Here is a 17,495-nt window from a genome sequence, read left to right as displayed (position 1 = left end):
CTACATGGGGGGGGGGGGGCGCGGGGTGTGGTATCTACATTTTGGGGGGGTGGCGCCGGGTGTGGTATCTACATTTGGGGGGGGGGGCGGAGTGTGGTATCTGCATTTGGGGGGGGCGGAGTGTGGTATCTACATTCAGGGGGGGGGTGCAGCGTGGTATCTACATGGGGGGGTGGAGTGTGGTATCTACATTTGGGGGGGGGGGGGGCGAAGTGTGGTATCTACATTTGGGGGGGGGCGGAGTGTGGTATCTACATTTGGGGGGGTGCAGTGTGGTATCTACATTCATGGGGGGGGGTGCAGCGTGGTATCTACATTTGGGGGGGGTGGGGGTGCAGCGTGGTATCTACATGGGGGGGTGGAGGTCTGGTATCTACATGGAGGGGTGGTATCTACAGGGGGGGTTGGTGCTGCGATTTCTAAAAGGGGGGGGAGGTTTTATCTGCAAGTGTGAGGCACTATGGGGGGGTGGCACTGTCCCTATATGTGGGCGCTGTGGCACGATCTACAGGGACATTGCGGCACTATGTAAATCGACATACTGTCCGGTGTTTGTTTCAATCCCCTGAAAACACAAAGGAAATCTATTTGGAGACACTAATGTAAAATGAATGTGAAAAACTGACAATTGATCTGTTTTTAATGGCCATTTTTTTTTTCAATGTCGTGTGACTGCAGCCTAAATGACTATGATGCCTGGAGTCCCTTTCACCTGCACCGTGGTCGGGCCAGGAAATCTTGTTGACACGTGGACCGTTTTTCACTGTCCAATCACTGTTGTGTGAATCCAGCCTTAAAGAGGCTCTGTCACCAGATTTTGCAACCCCTATCTGCTATTGCAGCAGATCGGCGCTGCAATGTAGATTACAGTAACGTTTTTATTTTTAAAAAACGAGCATTTTTGGCCAAGTTATGACCATTTTTGTAGTTATGCAAATGAGGCTTGCAAAAGTCCAAGTGGGTGTGTTTAAAAGTAAAAGTCCAAGTGGGCGTGTATTATGTGCGTACATCGGGGCGTTTTTAATACTTTCACTAGCTGGGCGCTCTGATGAGAAGTAACATCCTCTTCTCTTCAGAACGCCCAGCTTGTGACAGTGCAGATCTGTGACGTCACTCACAGGTCCTGCATCGTGACGGCCACATCGGCACCAGAGGCTACAGTTGATTCTGCAGCAGCATCAGCGTTTGCAGGTAAGATCGACTTACCTGCAAACGCTGATGCTGCTGCAGAATCAACTGTAGCCTCTGGTGCCGATGTGGCCGTCACGATGCAGGACCTGTGAGTGACGTCACAGATCTGCACTGTCACAAGCTGGGCGTTCTGAAGAGAAGAGGATGTTACTTCTCATCAGAGCGCCCAGCTAGTGAAAGTATTAAAAACGCCCCGATGTATGCACATAATACACGCCCACTTGGACTTTTACTTTTAAACACACCCACTTGGACTTTTGCAAGCCTCATTTGCATAACTACAAAAATGGTCATAACTTGGCCAAAAATGCTCGTTTTTTAAAAATAAAAACGTTACTGTAATCTACATTGCAGCGCCTATCTGCTGCAATAGCAGATAGGGGTTGCAAAATCTGGTGACAGAGCCTCTTTAATGTATTTTATTTAGTCCTGCTCAGACTTCAGACGCTGATGTAATCTCGCCCCAGAGAGCCCGCTCGGTGCTATCTGGCTGGCCCTGCTGCAATCTACCACTGCTCTAGTCTGCATTATCTGAGACTGGTGACGGGCAGAGAGGGATGTTAGGTTAACAGAATCTATTATCAATTATGCACTGTTTTCTGCTGGGGAACACAGAAGTTATAATCCATTAAATTTTATATTTTTCCAATTGTATTTCTGATAAAGTATTTGCAGAGGTTAAAAGTTGTGAAGTTACGTACAATTATAGCAATGCAAGTTAAAAATGTATTTATATAAAGAAAATAATTTATTAAATTGTCTCTTGGTATTACTTTTCAATAAACCGAAAAAAATAACAAAATTGAGCTAATTTTCTCTAGTGTTGAAATAAAAAAAAATATTTTTTATTTTTATAATTGTGTGTAGTCCACCTCTTTCACTAGAATTGCCGGAGTGCTGCCATCCTTTGTGTGTCCCATTTAAATCCCAGGTTTTTGTCATGTTACAAAATCAGTTCAAGATTAATAGTTTCAGAACTTTTTCCACCTTTAAAGAGGCTCTGTCACCAGATTATAAGTGCCCTATCTCGTACATAATCTGATCGGAGCAGTAATGTAGAGAACATTGTTTTTTATTTGGAAAAACTATCATTTTTGAGCAAGTTATGAGCAGTTTTAGATTTATGCTAATTAGTTTCTTAATGCCCAACTGGGTGCTTTTTAACTTTTGACCAAGTGTGTGTTGTGGAGAGAAAAGTGTATGATTCTGACCAATCAGCGTCCTATACCTCTCTCCATTCATGTCCATTTGTACTCAGTTCGATCTTGTGAGGTCACGCTGTGCTGTCACATACACCCACATTAACTTTACTGAAGTGTCGAGAGTGAATAGACATTGGCTCCAGCCAGGACGCGATGTCTATTCACACTCTCGATACTTTGGTAAAGTTTGTGTGGGACTTACTCACACAGTGTGATCTCGCAGTGAATGACAGCACAGCGTGATCTCGTAATATCCCTATATGCTGAGTAAATGAATGGAAAGAAGTGTATAACGCTGATTGGTCAGAATCATACACTTCTTTCCACAACGCCCACTTGGTCAAAAGTTAAAAAACACCCAGTTGGGCATTAAGAAACTAATTAGCATAAATCTAAAATTGCTCATAACTTGCTCAAAAATGAATGTTTTTCAAAATAAAAAAAACACCTTCACATTATGTAGGAGATAGGGCACTTATGTGGAGACAGAGCCTCTTTAATGTGACCCATAATCTGTACAATTCCAATGAAAAACAAACTGAAATCATTTTATAGGGTAAGAATGAAAACAGATATGGTTGGCTAATTGTGAACACAACCACATCCTCAATTATAAGAGGGTGTTCACACTTATGCAATCACATTTAAACATGTAAACTAGTAGTCAGTACACAGCTGCCATTATTTAAAGTGATCCTGAGTAACCCCATATAAAGTTCAGCTGTTCTATTAGGATTTTCCTGACATTTTCTTTGTTGCATGTGACTGCAAAAACCATGGTCCGCAAAGAGCTTACAACACATCAAAGGGATCCTCATTGTTGAAAGGCATCAGTCAGGAGAAGGGTACCAATGCATTAGATATACCATGTAACACAGTGAATTACTGTCATCAAGAAGTGGATTACATTTGGCACAACTGTGACGTTACCAAGAACTGGACGTCCCGCAAAACTTGACCAGACAAATTGGTCTGGGAGGCTACCAATTAAAGGAGCTGCAGGACTTTCTGGCAGGTACTGGTTGTGTAGTGCATGTGACAATCTCCCGTATGGCTATGTCTGGGGTAGGGTGACAAGACGGAAGTCTTTTCTGACAAAGAAAAACATCCAAGCCCGGCTGTTATTGCAAAGAAATACATAGTCTGCCAAAATCATGTGGGAAAATGTGTTCTAGTCGGATGAGATCAAAGTTGAACTTTTTGGTCATAATTCCAAAAGGTATGTTTAGAGCAAAGCCAACACTTCACATCACGAAAAGAACACCGTACCCACAGTGAAGCATGGTGGAGGCAGCATTATGCTTTGGGGCTGTTTTTCTGCAGCTGGAACTGGGGCTTTAGCCAAGGTGGATGGAATTATGAACCGTTCCAAATATGAGGCAATATTGGCACAAAACCTGCAGGCCTCTGCTAGAAAGCTGAAGATGAGGAATTTCACCTTTCAGCACGACAACAACCCAAAGCATACCTCCAAATCAACAAAAGAATGGCTTTACCAGAAGATCAACGTTTTGGAATGGCCCAACCTTAATCCCATTGAAAATCTGTGGGGTGATCTGAAGAGGGCTGTACACCGGAGATGCCCTCGCAATTTGACTTGGAGCGCTTTTGCAAGGAAGAGTGGGCAACAATTGTCAAGTTTAGATGTGCCATGCTGATAGACTTCTACCCAAAAAACTGAATGCTGTCATAAAGTCAAAGGGTAATTCAACAAAGTATTAGTTTAAGGGTGTGCATATTTACGCAACTACATCTTTTTTTCTTTTTCCACCCTAAAACATTTCAGTTTGGTTTTTCAATGGAATTGTCACCTATAATCTGTACATCGAAGGTGGAAAGTTCTGAAATGGCTCATCTTGTACTGATTTTGTAACATGACAAACTGGCATTTTAACACAGGTGTGTAGACTTTTTATATCCAGTGTGTGTGTGTGTGTGTGTGTGTGTGTGTGTGTGTGTGTGTGTGTGTGTGTATGTATATACAGTATGTATGTATATGTGTATATATTCTATTATATTTGTCCTGCACAGGGCACCATCCAACCTAAGGCTGGCCCTGGACCTAGGCTTCTAGTAATAGCATTTTGATGTTTGGTGTACTAATACTGGTTTTGAAGTTGTCATCTTATAATTGTGCAACAAAAATTACATTCTTGTATAATTCTTTTATAGATTCAAGATCAGTCTGAAATTGAAATACAAGAAGCAAAGGGAAGTGATGGAGTCCCTGGCCAAAAGAAAAGAGTTGCCCATCCATCAGCGAAATGTGATGTAACTATAGACCTGTGTTTGTCAATGTTGTATTCAGCTTGGGGTTATCCACAGTTGCCTGGTACTACTGGGGTCCTTCTTTTACAGCGACATATGCGTGGAGCTTGCATGTTCTCAAAATGTCTGCTTGGGCTTCCTCCAGGTACTAGAGTTGTGTTTTGAATCTGAGATAAGGAAACTACATTTTGAAACCCACCCCACTGGGGACAGAGATACATGTAGTTTTTCTTTGTATAGTGCTGCAGAATAGTGGTAAGTGCCTATTGGATGCGGGATCTGAGTGAAAAGTTGATCCATAGGAGTAAAGAGAAAAAATAGCGCTGCTAATTTAACAAATGTTTGTTTATAGTTTAAGCTTTATTAAGCGAAGGCCAGATGTTTCAATGCCAGTCTGAAGCTTGATCAGGCCTTATACAATTTATGCAGATATGGTGGACCAAACCAACATTTATGCCCACCAATTTATTTTGGAACACCCCAACTCCTTTTATGCCCAACCCAATTGTTGGCAACCAACGAATTGTGCAGAAATGCTAAAATATTTGGGGTCCGTACTCCACATGGGTCTCACTAAAAATCCCAAAGTGAGATCCTACTGGTCCACGGACATTTTGTACCATAGTATTGCGGTACAGCAGACGATGACCAGACCCTGCTTTGAGGTACTCCATACGTTTTTGCACTTTAATGACCACTCCCAATCCCCCCCCGAAGATGACCCCAATTCCAACTGACTTTTCTTAAAATTGGGCCCCTCGTTAATGTTTTCTCCCAAAATATTTCTGTAATCTACACACCCGACAGAAATTTAAATTGACAAATCGCTGGTGCACTTAAAGGACAGGCTGAAGTTTCGCCAATAGTTTCCCAATAATGAGCGCCAGGTACGGGATCAAGGTCTACAAGCTGTGTGATTCTGAGACCGAATACACACACGCTTTCCAGATCTGAGGGGGAAGGACAGGACAATACACCCCTCAGACTATGTACCCCGTATAACCAGTGAGAAGATAGTGTGGGACCTCCTGCACCCTTTGTTTGATCAGGGGTACAATTTGGATAACTGGAACACAAGTGTGCCCCTGTTCAACTGTCTAAAAGACACAAAAAACTTGCGTGTGGACGGTCCGAAAAAAGGCACCTTCCCAGGACCCTCACCAGCCAATCCCTGCAAATTGGTGAAAGCAGCACATTGCTGCAGGATGGGGTCCTGTCTCAAATATAGAGACAAAAAAAAGATGTCTGCATGCTGTCAACTACGCATGACGCCAGCTGCACCCCTGTCACCACATGTGGATTCACATTGTCCAAAATGAAGACTGTGTGCATATAATAAATTCATGAGGGGGTTTGACCTGATCAGGTTTTAAAACCCTATAGTGCCATGAGAGAGCAACATTTGGTACAAGAAACTAGCAGTGTACCTTTGTCCAGATGGCACTATGCAATTCATTTTTAATTTTTCATAAAGCTGGATGCATACTTGGAGTACCAAGAAAAAAATTATAACATTTATTTTGCTTGGAGACGAGGTGGGGGAAACTTCTGCTGCTTCAAGTAGTTATTGTCATATAGTTCCTGGGCAGCACTTTCCAAAAAAATACAGGTCCCCATAAAGGTGCTGTCTGCACTAAAACGGGTATCCAAAAGGATACCATGTATCCGTGCGACACTGGTCCATCAAAACCCGGACTCTGCATGAACAACTGGTTCTGTATCTTCCACACCTACCTGGATTAAAAGTGTGCTACTTTTAAAACCCCCACCCCTCCATTTATCATTCTGGTCTTGTGTTTTTTTTCAGGGTCCAAATTTAAAAACTGATAAAACAAAACCAAAACATTCTCATTCTACCCCTAGATCAATACCTAATACTATAAGAAATGTGTATGATCCGCACAATTTTTTTTTTATTTAAACCTATGCTGGTGCCCACAAATCATCAGAGAATAAAAAAAGGACTCAATCCTTGTGGTGCTCATTCACTTCCGGGCACTGCTAGGGCTTGGCTTGTCCATGCGTAACGGAATTGCTTCAGAAATATTCTGTAGCATTTCCGTTAAAGCGATCAGACATTCCGCTGCGGAAAACCTGCACCATTTCCTTCAGAAAATAGTGCAGATTTTTCTGCGTTTGTTAACACCTTTAGGACACAGCCTGTTTTGGCCTTGTGGACGCAGGCGATTTTTTTTCAAATCTGACGTGTTAGTTTATGTGGTAATAACTTGGGAATGCTTTTACCTATCCAAGCGATTTTAAGATTGTTTTCTCGTGACATATTGTACTTTACGTCTGTGAAAAAATTTGGTTGATAAATTCAATATTTATTTGTGAAAAACACCGAAATTTAGAGAAAATTTGCAAAAAATTGCATTTTTCTAAATTTGAATGTATCTGCTTGCAAAACGGATATTAATAACACACACAATAGTTACTAGTTAACATTTCCCATATGTCTACTTTGTTTGCATCGTTTTTTTGAACGTCCTTTTATTTTTCTAGGACAAGGCTACAAGGCTTAGAACTTTAGCTGCAATTTATCGCATTTTCAAGAAATTTCCAAAACCTATTTTTTCATGGACCAGTTCATTTCTGAAGTGGCTTTGAGGGCCTTATATATTAGAAACTCCCCATAAATCACCCCATTTTAAAAACTTCACCCCTCAAAGTATTCAAAACAGCATTCAGAAAGTTTCTTAACCCTTTAGGCGTTTCACAGGAATTAAGGCAAAGTAGAGGTGTAATTTACAAATGTAATTTTTTTTGCAGAAATTCATTTGTAATAGAAAAATTTCTGTAACACAGAAGGTTTTACCAGAGAAACGCAACTCAATATTTATTGCCCAGATTCTGCAGTTTTTAGAAATATCCCACATGTGGCCCTAGTGAGGTAATGGAATGAAACACAGGCCTCACGAGCAAAGGAGCACCTAGTGGATTTTGAAGCCTCCTTTTTATTACAATATATTTTAGGCTCCATGTCTGGTTTGAAGAGGTCTTGTGGTACCTAAACAGTGGAAACCCCCATTTTGGAAACGACACCCCTCAAGGAATTTATCTAGTTGTATAGTGAGCATTTTAACCCCATAGGTTTTTTGCTGAATTTATTGGCGTTCGTCTGTGAAAATGAAATTCTACATTTCTTCTGAAGAAACATTAGACCTTTTTAATTTTTGCAAGGAATAAAGGAGAAAAAGCACCCCAACATTTGTAAAGAAATTTATCCTGATTACGGCAATACCCCATATGTGGTCATTAACTTATATTTGAACGCATTACAGCCCTCAGAAGGGAAGGAGCGCCATTTGGGTTTTGGAGCTCAAATTTTGCTATAATGGTTTTCGGTGCCATGTCCCATTTGCAACGCCCTGGAGGGACCAAAACAGCGAAAACACCCCAAAAGTGACCCCATTCACTATCGGAATCCAAGAGAGCAAATGCCTCTTCAGTGGTATATAACTTGTGTGCCATTTTTTTTACATATTTTTTTTAGCTTATTTTTTGTAACAGTTTTAATAAAAGTAACGAAGAAAAAGTCCACAAATCCATTGATCAATAAATTTATGAACAACCCTAAGGCCCTGTTCACACAGAGTTTTTTTTTTTTTACGAGTTTTTCGGCGCGGAAACTGCTCCGCAAAAACCGCCCAAAAATGTCTCCCATTGATTTCAATGGGAGTTGGACGAGCTTTTTTTACCGTGAGCAAAAAAAACCGCATCGCGGTAAAAAGAAGCGACATGACCTATCTTGAGGTAGTTTCCGCCTCCAAAACAATTAGTCAGAAGGGTAAAAAAAAAACCTCAACGAGTGTTTTGACGAGTTTTTGTCAAACCACTGTGAAACCCGGCCGTCAAAAAATGGGATATGCCCTATTTTTGGCCATTCGCCCGGCTCCTATAGAAGTCTATGGGGCCGGGTAATACACGGCCATCACTGGAATGTGTCCCGAGTGACGGCCGTGTCTTCCGTCACTCGCTCTCTCTCCTTCTACTCCTCACAGTGCGAAGTGCATGTGAGGAAGAGGGTATTTTTTTTGCTCCCTGTAGGAGCGGAATCCTCAATCCCAGGCCACAGCTTCGGCAACGCTGTGGCCGGGGATTGGGGATTCTGCTTCAGAAGTACCTGACATCACTGTGTCCATACATGGACACAGTGAAGTCAGGGACTTCTCCTGGAGTGGAAACACCAGCCACAGGGTCGGGGATCACGCTTCTGAAGTGCCTGACATCAGGCACTTCTGAAGCGGAATCCCCGACTCTGTGGCCAGTGTTTCCGCCCCAAGTGAAGTCCCTGACTTCACTGTGTCCATGTATGGACATTGAAGTCAGAGATTTCTCCTGGAACGGTGGCGCTAGCTACAGACGGGGGGGTGCCATCTATGTGGGGGTGCTGTATGGCACTACCTACGGGGAGGCTGTGTCGCACTACCTACGGGGGCTGTGGCAAAAAATGTACAAATAAAATGCATCCGATTTTAAAACTGACAGGGAAAAAAAACTGATGCAAAACGGGTCAAAATCGGCGGTTAGAAACGGCAACACTGCCCAGAACTGATGCAAAACGGCCAGGAAAAACGGCCTATAACGGCAGTTTTTATCGGCCGACACTTGGACCCTGTCGTGTGAATAAGGCCTTCTAGGTGATCAGAGAGTGGATTCTGATAAATAATTTAGGCCATTAGTGTGCAAGTCAAAAAATGTTTAAAGTGTAGCTAAACGTTCGACAAACTTCTGACCTGTCAGAAGTTTGGATTGGTGGGGGTCCAAGCACGGAGACCCCCACCAATCGTTAGAACGAAGCAGCTGAAGTGCTCGTGTTGGCGCTCAGCTGCTTCGTTTATGTTCGGCTTTTTCCGGAAAGCCAATGTATCGGAGTACGGGCTCATAGACTTTGTATTAAGTCCGTACACCGATTCGGCTATTTCCGAAAATAAATGAACAGACACAAAGCAGCTGAGCGCTCACACAAGCACTTCAGCTGCTTCGTTCTAGAGATTAGTGGGGGTCTTCGTGCTCGGACCCCCACCAAGCCAAACTTCTGACATGTCACTATAACATGTCAGAAGTTTGTCGAACGTGTAGCTACACTTTTAACACCAGTTGAGCAATTATGTACAGCAGCGCAATGTCTCGCCGGTGTTTTAACATCACTCACTAGACATTTCAGTTAGTTGCGGCATAAAGATTGGCACAGTCTTATTCATGGAGCATATATGGCAGCACTTTATAAAGGGGACATATAGCATGGCACAACATATATCTTTGGGGGCTCTTACCTAAACTTCTGCATTTCATTTTCTAAAAGAGTACTACATTCAGGGTAGAGATCCTTAACCCTTCCTGCTTTGGCCACTTTTGACCTACCTGACAGCCTCATTTTTCAAATCTGACATGTTTCACTTTATGTGGTAATAACTTCGGAATTCTTTCACCTATCCAAGCGATTCTGAGATTGTTTTCTCGTGACACATTGGACTTTGTTACTGGCAAAATTTGCTCGATACATTCAGTATTTAAAGAGGCTCTGTCACCAGATTATAAGTGCCCTATCTCCTACCTACCTAATCTGATCGGTGCTGTAATGTAGATAACAGTGGTTTTTATTTTGACAAACTATCATTTTTGAGCAAGTTATGAGCAATTTTAGATTTATGCTGATTAGTTTCTTAATAGACAACTGGGCGTGTTTTTTGTTTTTTTTACCAAGTGGGCGTTGTACAGAGGAGTGTATGAGGCTGACCAATCAGTGACCAATCAGCATCATACACTTCTCATTGTTCCAACAATGAGAAGTGTATGATGCTGATTGGTCAGTGTCATACACTCCTCTGTACAACGCCCAGTTGGTAAAAAGTAAAAACACACCCAGATGGTCATAAAGAAACTGATTAGCATAAATCTAAAATTGCTCATAACTTGCTCATAACTTGCTCAAAAATTATCGTTTGTCAAAATAAAAACCACTGCTGTTATCTACATTACAGCACTGATCAGATTATGTAGGAGATGGGGCATTTATAATCTGGTGACAGAGCCTCTTTAATTGTGTAAAAACACAAGTCTATCGAAAAATTAGCATTTTTTTTTTTAACTGTAAGACAGGCAGTTATACTACACAATGGTTGCTAATTAACATCCACACATGTCTACTTTAGATTGGCATCGTTTTATGAACATCCGTTTTTTGTTTTTTTTTCTAGGATTTACAAGGCTTAGAACTTTAGCAGCAATTTCTCTCGCGTTTTCAAGAAAATTTCAAAAGGCTATTTTTACAGGGGCCAGTTCAGTTGTGAAGTGGCTTTGAGGGCCTTATATATTCAAAACCCCCAATAAGTCACTCCATTTTAAAAACTTCACCCCTCAAAGTATTCAAAACAGCATTAAGAAAGTTTCTTAGCCCTTTAGACGTTTCACAGGAATGAAAGCAAAGTAGAGGTAAAATTTACGGGAAGGAGCGTCATTTGACTCTGAGTGCAGATTTTGCTGAATTGGTGTCTGGTCGCATTTGCAATGCTCCAGTGGGACCAAAGTAGTGGAAACCCCCCAGAAGTAACCCCATTTTGGGAACTACACACTTCAGGGTATTCGCATTAGGTTGTAGTGAGCACCCTGCAGGTTTTTTGCAGGAATTAGTGTGCACTCGATGTTGCAGAGTGAAAATGTTTTGTTTTTTTTCCGTAGATATGCCAATATGTGGTGCCCAGCTTGTGCCACCATAAGACCGCTCTCTAATCATTATGCTGTGTTTCCCAGTTTTAAAATCCCCCCTACATGTGGCCCTAATCTTTTGCCTGAACGATCGACCGGGCTCAGGAGAGTAACAAGTAGAATTGAGGCCCAATTTGGCGACTTACAAAGTATTGGCTCACAATCGCAGAGGCTCTTATGTGAAATAATAAAAGAAACCCCTGAGAAGTGACCCCATTTTGGAAACTGTACCCCTCAAGGCATTTATTAAGGGGTGTAGGGAGCATTTTCACCCCACAGGTCTTTTCCATAAATGATTGTGCTACAGATGGTGCAAAGTAAAAAAAAAATATTTCCCTAGATATGCCCTTTCAGTGGCAAGTATGTCGTGCTACTGGAGACTCACACCGCAAAACTTGTTTAAAAGGTTTCTCCTGGGTATTGCGATGCCATATATGTGGAAGTAAACTGCTATTTGGGCACAGTATAGGGTTCAGAAGGGAAGGAGCGCCATTTGGCTTTTGGAGTGTGGATTTTGCTTGGTAGTGATTTTTGTTTGGCGTCTTACTGGTATTTCAGTTTATAATGTGGGGGTACATATAAACTGGGCAGAGTACATCAGGGGCATAGTCAGGTGGTATAATAATGGGGTAAAAAAAAACAAATTAATCCATAGATTTGAAGCAATCCTTTCTGCACAGGCCGGTGTCGCACTGATAAATGGTGTCTTTACTTATCCCCCTTTTGGTCCACACTCCGCACCTTTGCAGTTTGGGGAATTTTGCTGGAAAGTGTTGTCCTGCTATAATACAGGCACCCTCGCTTCCTGCAGATATGTTTGGGCCCTACCCTTCCTGGTTCCCTAATTTTAGGGGCCTTGATAATTCGCCTCTTGAAACAGAAGAAATGTTCCCCTCAGACCTGCACAACTGCATATTTTTATTTCCTGACTTATTGGAGCTTTAACTTTTATTTTATTTTTTCATAGACTGAGTGGTATGAGGGCTGTGTTTTTTTGTTTTTGTTTTTTGGGGGGTTTTTTTGCGTGCTGAGCTGTAGTTATTGATACAATTTTGGGGTACATGGGACTTCACTTTTTATCCTATTTTTTGGGAAGCATGGTGACCAAAAAAACACAGCAATTCTGGCTGTTTGTTTTTTTTTTTTTTTATATACAGCGTTTACCAATGCGCTATAAATGACATGTTAACTTTATTCTGCGGGTCAGTTTGATTCCGGCAATACCTAATTTGTAGCAGTTTTTTTGTATGTTTTACAACTTTTTGCACAATAAAATTACTTTTTGTAAAAAGAATGTCTTGTCGCTATAACTATTTATTTTTTCGTCAACCGAGCTATATGAGGGCTTGTTTTTTTGCGAGACGAGCTATAGCTTTTATAGGTACCATTTTTGGATACATCTGACTTTTTGATCCTTCTTTATTTCAATTTGTGTAGGGCAAAGTTACCAAAAAACAGAAATTCTGGCTTTGTATTTTACGCCGTGCACCGTGTGGAATAAATAACATAATAATTTTATAGTTCAGGCCGTTACGGTTGCAGTGATATCAAATATGTATAGTTTATTTTTTTCGATAATATAGGATTTGATATGGGAAAAATGGCGATAGTGTTTTATTTTATTACTTAATAGAATTTTTGTCCAACTTTTTTTTTTAATCTTTTTTTTTTTTAAGTCCCTCTAGGGCACTTGAAGGTCAAACTGTCAATTTTTTATTTATTTTTTCTAATCCATTGCACTACCGATTTTATAGTACGGTGTATTAGAGCTGTCAGTCATTCACTGACAGCAAGCCGATTTCTACATGTTTGGTTATTTCTTTGAATGTTTTTTTTAACGAAGTATATCTGCAAATCCAGTTACTTTGCATTTTTTCCTTTTGTAGGTTAAGACAAGTTCCAGTATACTTGTACCATACAGAGGTACTGCCACACAGCAGATTCCTCCTGCAAGGATACTGCATGTACAACAGCAAGCTTTACAGATAACATCTGCTGTTAAAAATGGACAAGCTTTTGTAGCCTCTTCACAGAAAAGAATTGGCAGTTGCTTAAGCCCAGCCTTTCATAATTTTGGTCAGATGGGTAAGAAAATTTGTGTTGAATGAAATTTGTAATTTACACTCTTGTGTTCTCAGCTGCCTCTGTTTAATGGTGGCAGAGCTTAGAAGCTTACTACATGCAGTTTTATTAACCCCTTAATGCATTATCGCATAACTGTACGTAATGAGGGTTAAGGGGAAGTATGGAGCGGGTGCACGGGCTGAGCTCGCTCCCTCCATACACCGCAGGTGTCAGCTGTGTTACGCAGCCGACACCTCACTGCAATGGGCGAAATCAAAGATCACTTTGATTCCGCCCGTTTAACACCTTAAAGGGAACCTGTCACCAGCATTTCACCTATTAAACCAGCAATACCTGGTAATAGTGGGTGAAAAATCATTTCTATATAACCTATAATTGTCCTCTTAGTCGGCTCTGTGTCTTTAGTATTCAGTTTTTTAGTGTTCCCCCACCGTATGCTAATGAGCATAAGAGTCAAATCTTCATTCCTCAAGTCTTTCTGAGTTTGTCCCGCCTCCTTACTTTTGATTGACAGCTCCTCGCCTTTCCCAGCACACAAAATAATACGCTTGTGCATTGATGTCCTCTTCGTGTGTTTGTACAAAGGGACAGTGGATTATTACGATAAAAGGCGTGAAGTGTTTGCAGACCGTTATTTACAGTCGGAGGAGGAGTTTAGGAGAGGGGATAACGGCAATGAACTTTTGATAGCAGCGGCCAGTGAGGGATAAGTAAAGTTCAATAGGTGAAATGCTGGTGACCGGTTCCCTTTAAGTGTTTAGAATCTGTGGGGTGCCCCCTCAATCAAGCCATTCTGAGACTGTCAGAATCACGATATACTGCAATACATTATTATTGCAGTATATCATGCAAGCGATCCAACGATCGCTACTTTAAGTGTCCATGGGGGACTAATAAAAAAAACTATTTGTATTCCAAAGAAAAATAAAGTATTAAGTTAAAAAAAAAAACCTTTTTCTTGTTTTTTTTTTTTTTCCACCTAAATCAATATTAAAAAATAAATAAAAGTGAATTGGTATCGCCACATCTGTAAACGTCTGAACTATTACAATATAGCGTTGTTTAACCTGCTTGGTGGCTGACGTAAAAAATATATAATATATAAAATAGCGTCAAGGTGACCAAAAACCAGCAATTTGTGTGTGTGTATGTGTGTATATATATATATATATATATATACACACGCGCGCAATTTGCTGCTTTTTGGTCACCTTAACGCTCCAGAAAAATGAAATAAAGTGATCAAAATGTAACGTACCCCAAAATGGCATCGGTGAAAATTACAGCTTGCCCCGCAAAATTTAAGCCCTCCCATCCATAAATTGATGGAAAAATGAAAAAGTTATGGCTCTCCGAACATGCAGACACAAGATTTTTTTTCATTTAGCAAATAGTTTTATTTTTTTAAAGTGGTAAAACATAAAACAAGACATAAATTTGGCATCGTCGTAATAGTATCAGCTTGTAGAAAATGGTGAATATGTAGTTTTTACCGCCTGATGGATGGCGAAACCCCCCCCCCAAAAAATAATCGTAAGCGCTGTTTTTTTGCCCATTTCACCCCACAAATTATTATTTGTATTTTTTATTTTTAAGCTTCCTAGTACATTATGCGGTACAATAAATGGTGCCGTGAAAAACTATTTGTCCTGCAAAAAACAAGCCCTCATATGGCTATATAGACAAAAAAATAAAAAAATTATAGCTTTTGCAAATGGCGGGGAAGAAAAAAAACCAGTGAAAATACTAAAAATGGTTTGGGGAAGGAAGAGGTTAAATATATATATATATGGCAGGGTTCATACCTTCAGGATTTAGGTGTGGATTCCACGCCCAATTCCTTACAGAATCCACTCACCTTTATTGAAATGCACTGTGAAATGTATTCTATAAGCTGAGTAACAATTGTGTTGCAGTTTTTTTTTTAAATGTGAATTATTGGTGCTGTTTCTGCAGCAGTAAAGGCACAAATTAACTCTATTCAATTGCAATGGGGTTAACTTGCGCATGGATTTGCTGGCCCTATCTGTGGCAGAAGTTTGTGGCAGATTTTCTGAAGAATCCATGCCGGAAAATCTGTGACGTGTGAACATAGCTTAACATCATGTAACAAGCGCCTAAATTCCCCTCTTGTGTTGGCCGATTTCCATGCCCATGTGGTACCGGAAATTGAGCTTTTCTTAGCCGTGACATGTCCACACTGCCGCAGGATGTAGGGAATCTCCCCCTCCCTCTGTCTGACTTGATGAAGGGGCTGACTTCCTGGCTCTGTTCATTAGATAAGCCAGCTGCTTTTGCCACAGCTGGCACACTGGTAGCTCCATGTCAAGTCTGCAAGTGTCCCTCCTTCTCCTGCTCTTCTCTATCACCTCCCTCCTCTCCACCCCTAGAGTGTCAGCACGGAGCTATCTTTCAGTGTGCGCCATCTTTATTATTACTGCGTAGGACACTGAAACAAGATCCATGCTGATAATATTTTGATTGCTACTTTTTTACTTAGTGATTTGCCTTTTTATGTTCTGATGTGGCTGCCATTTTTGCTATAGTGACAACCGGAAGTGCAGCCATAATTGGTGTTACATAATTAATATTTTTGGCTGCTTTTCTAACTGCTTTTCTAACTTCTTCTGTTTTACCGATCTGATTTTTTTATTTTTTCACTGGAAATCCTCTGAAAATGACGGTTTACAAGAAATTATTAAATGGGTATTTTATTTTGTCAGTTTGTCTTAATTTAGTGGACGTGCAACCCATTGTACCAGCTAGAAATCAGTTGAGTGGATTATTTCAAGGAACCACGTTTACAAAATCGATCCTACCGCAGAAAAGGACAATGCCAACAACACCAATGAAGGTAAGTCTTCCAATTTTTCGAATGACTGTGTTCATTCGGAAAAAGATACAAAGTTTGTGACACATCAGGATTTTTTTTATGCTGTTTATTAGGTTTTGTATTTATATCTAAAGTTTTTTTTACACTTGAAGGCGGGGCGGGAGAGTCTTAATGTCTGAAAAAGCATTCGATTTTTGTGTGAAATGTGATTGGATTTAACGTTTTGAATTAAATATAGATGGCTGTGGAAACTGTATAACCTAAAAGCAACTAATATGTTAAACATGAAATAATGGGCTGATATTGAAATAAAGTTGTACAGTGAATGCGACTTTTTCAGTGAGTGCTTGCTACTAAAAGTAATTAACATAGAGTATAAAAGAATTAGCAAATTAGGCTATCCGGTCAGTTAATAGAAAACTCTGATTTTGAAGCATTCCACCAAAAGGCTGGTTATCAAGGATAAGAGGTTATTAAGTGAATGCATAATATTTCAGGTCTTTTGTTCTTTAAAACTTTAGATTCCTACACGTAAAAAGCAGTGTCCAACAACAGAAAGTGGATGTAAAGTACCCCGTGACATAAGACAGCGCTATATAAACTCCTTTGTTGAAGAATTCTTGAAGGAATCTGCAACTGTTCAGGAAGCTTTCGATAAGGTTTACGCATTGCTGACTGTTTTTATGGCTAATACTTGTAAAACTTGCCTGTCTGGGTTATCTGTCTAATAATTTTCATTGTGGGTGATTTATATAAAATACTTAATCTAGTAAAAATACTACAGTAGGATCATAAATTCTACCAGAAATTTGACCATAGATCCGATTTTTTTTCCTCCTCTCCTATAACGGCACGCCTTAGAGGCCCCACCAGGAAACTTAGAGCAAATAAAAGGGAACATCCACTTCCTCATTCAGTAGTTTTCTGGCATCCAAACAGGGGAGCAAAGAACACCTCTGTGGACTGAGGTGGACCTAAAGCTGGGACTACATCGAATAGATCAGTCTCTATGTCCCCCTTGGAAGCCTCTACTTGGAGCAATCTGACAGTCTGGGTATCCCTACACTCCTTCTTCCAAAGCCTGGGTTTGGCCTCCAACCACTTAGCTCGGCCTATTGCCCCTGCTTTTTCACTTAAGTGTTAGCTACCGTTCTTCTGTCCCAAATTCTGGTGAATAGGAGTGTTCTGGTGCGGTGCAACCAAGC

At 40.7% G+C, this 17,495-nt stretch overlaps 1 protein-coding gene across 1 annotated transcript in view; it reads left to right on the top strand.

The window, feature by feature from the left end:
• LOC142651583 (RNA exonuclease 1 homolog) overlaps positions 1 to 17,495 on the top strand; it is a 55,382-nt gene that overhangs the window by 10,232 nt on the left and 27,655 nt on the right. Inside the window, exons 3-6 of the mRNA XM_075826476.1 lie at positions 4,566 to 4,664; positions 13,259 to 13,457; positions 16,181 to 16,311; positions 16,812 to 16,949. Of these exons, the coding sequence (XP_075682591.1) occupies positions 4,566 to 4,664; positions 13,259 to 13,457; positions 16,181 to 16,311; positions 16,812 to 16,949 (567 nt within the window). The remainder of the gene's footprint in view (positions 1 to 4,565; positions 4,665 to 13,258; positions 13,458 to 16,180; positions 16,312 to 16,811; positions 16,950 to 17,495) is intronic.

This window comes from Rhinoderma darwinii, chromosome 1 (genome assembly GCF_050947455.1).
Source record: "Rhinoderma darwinii isolate aRhiDar2 chromosome 1, aRhiDar2.hap1, whole genome shotgun sequence".
NCBI classification, from domain to species: domain Eukaryota; kingdom Metazoa; phylum Chordata; class Amphibia; order Anura; family Rhinodermatidae; genus Rhinoderma; species Rhinoderma darwinii.
This window is presented reverse-complemented; position numbering and strand designations above follow the sequence as displayed.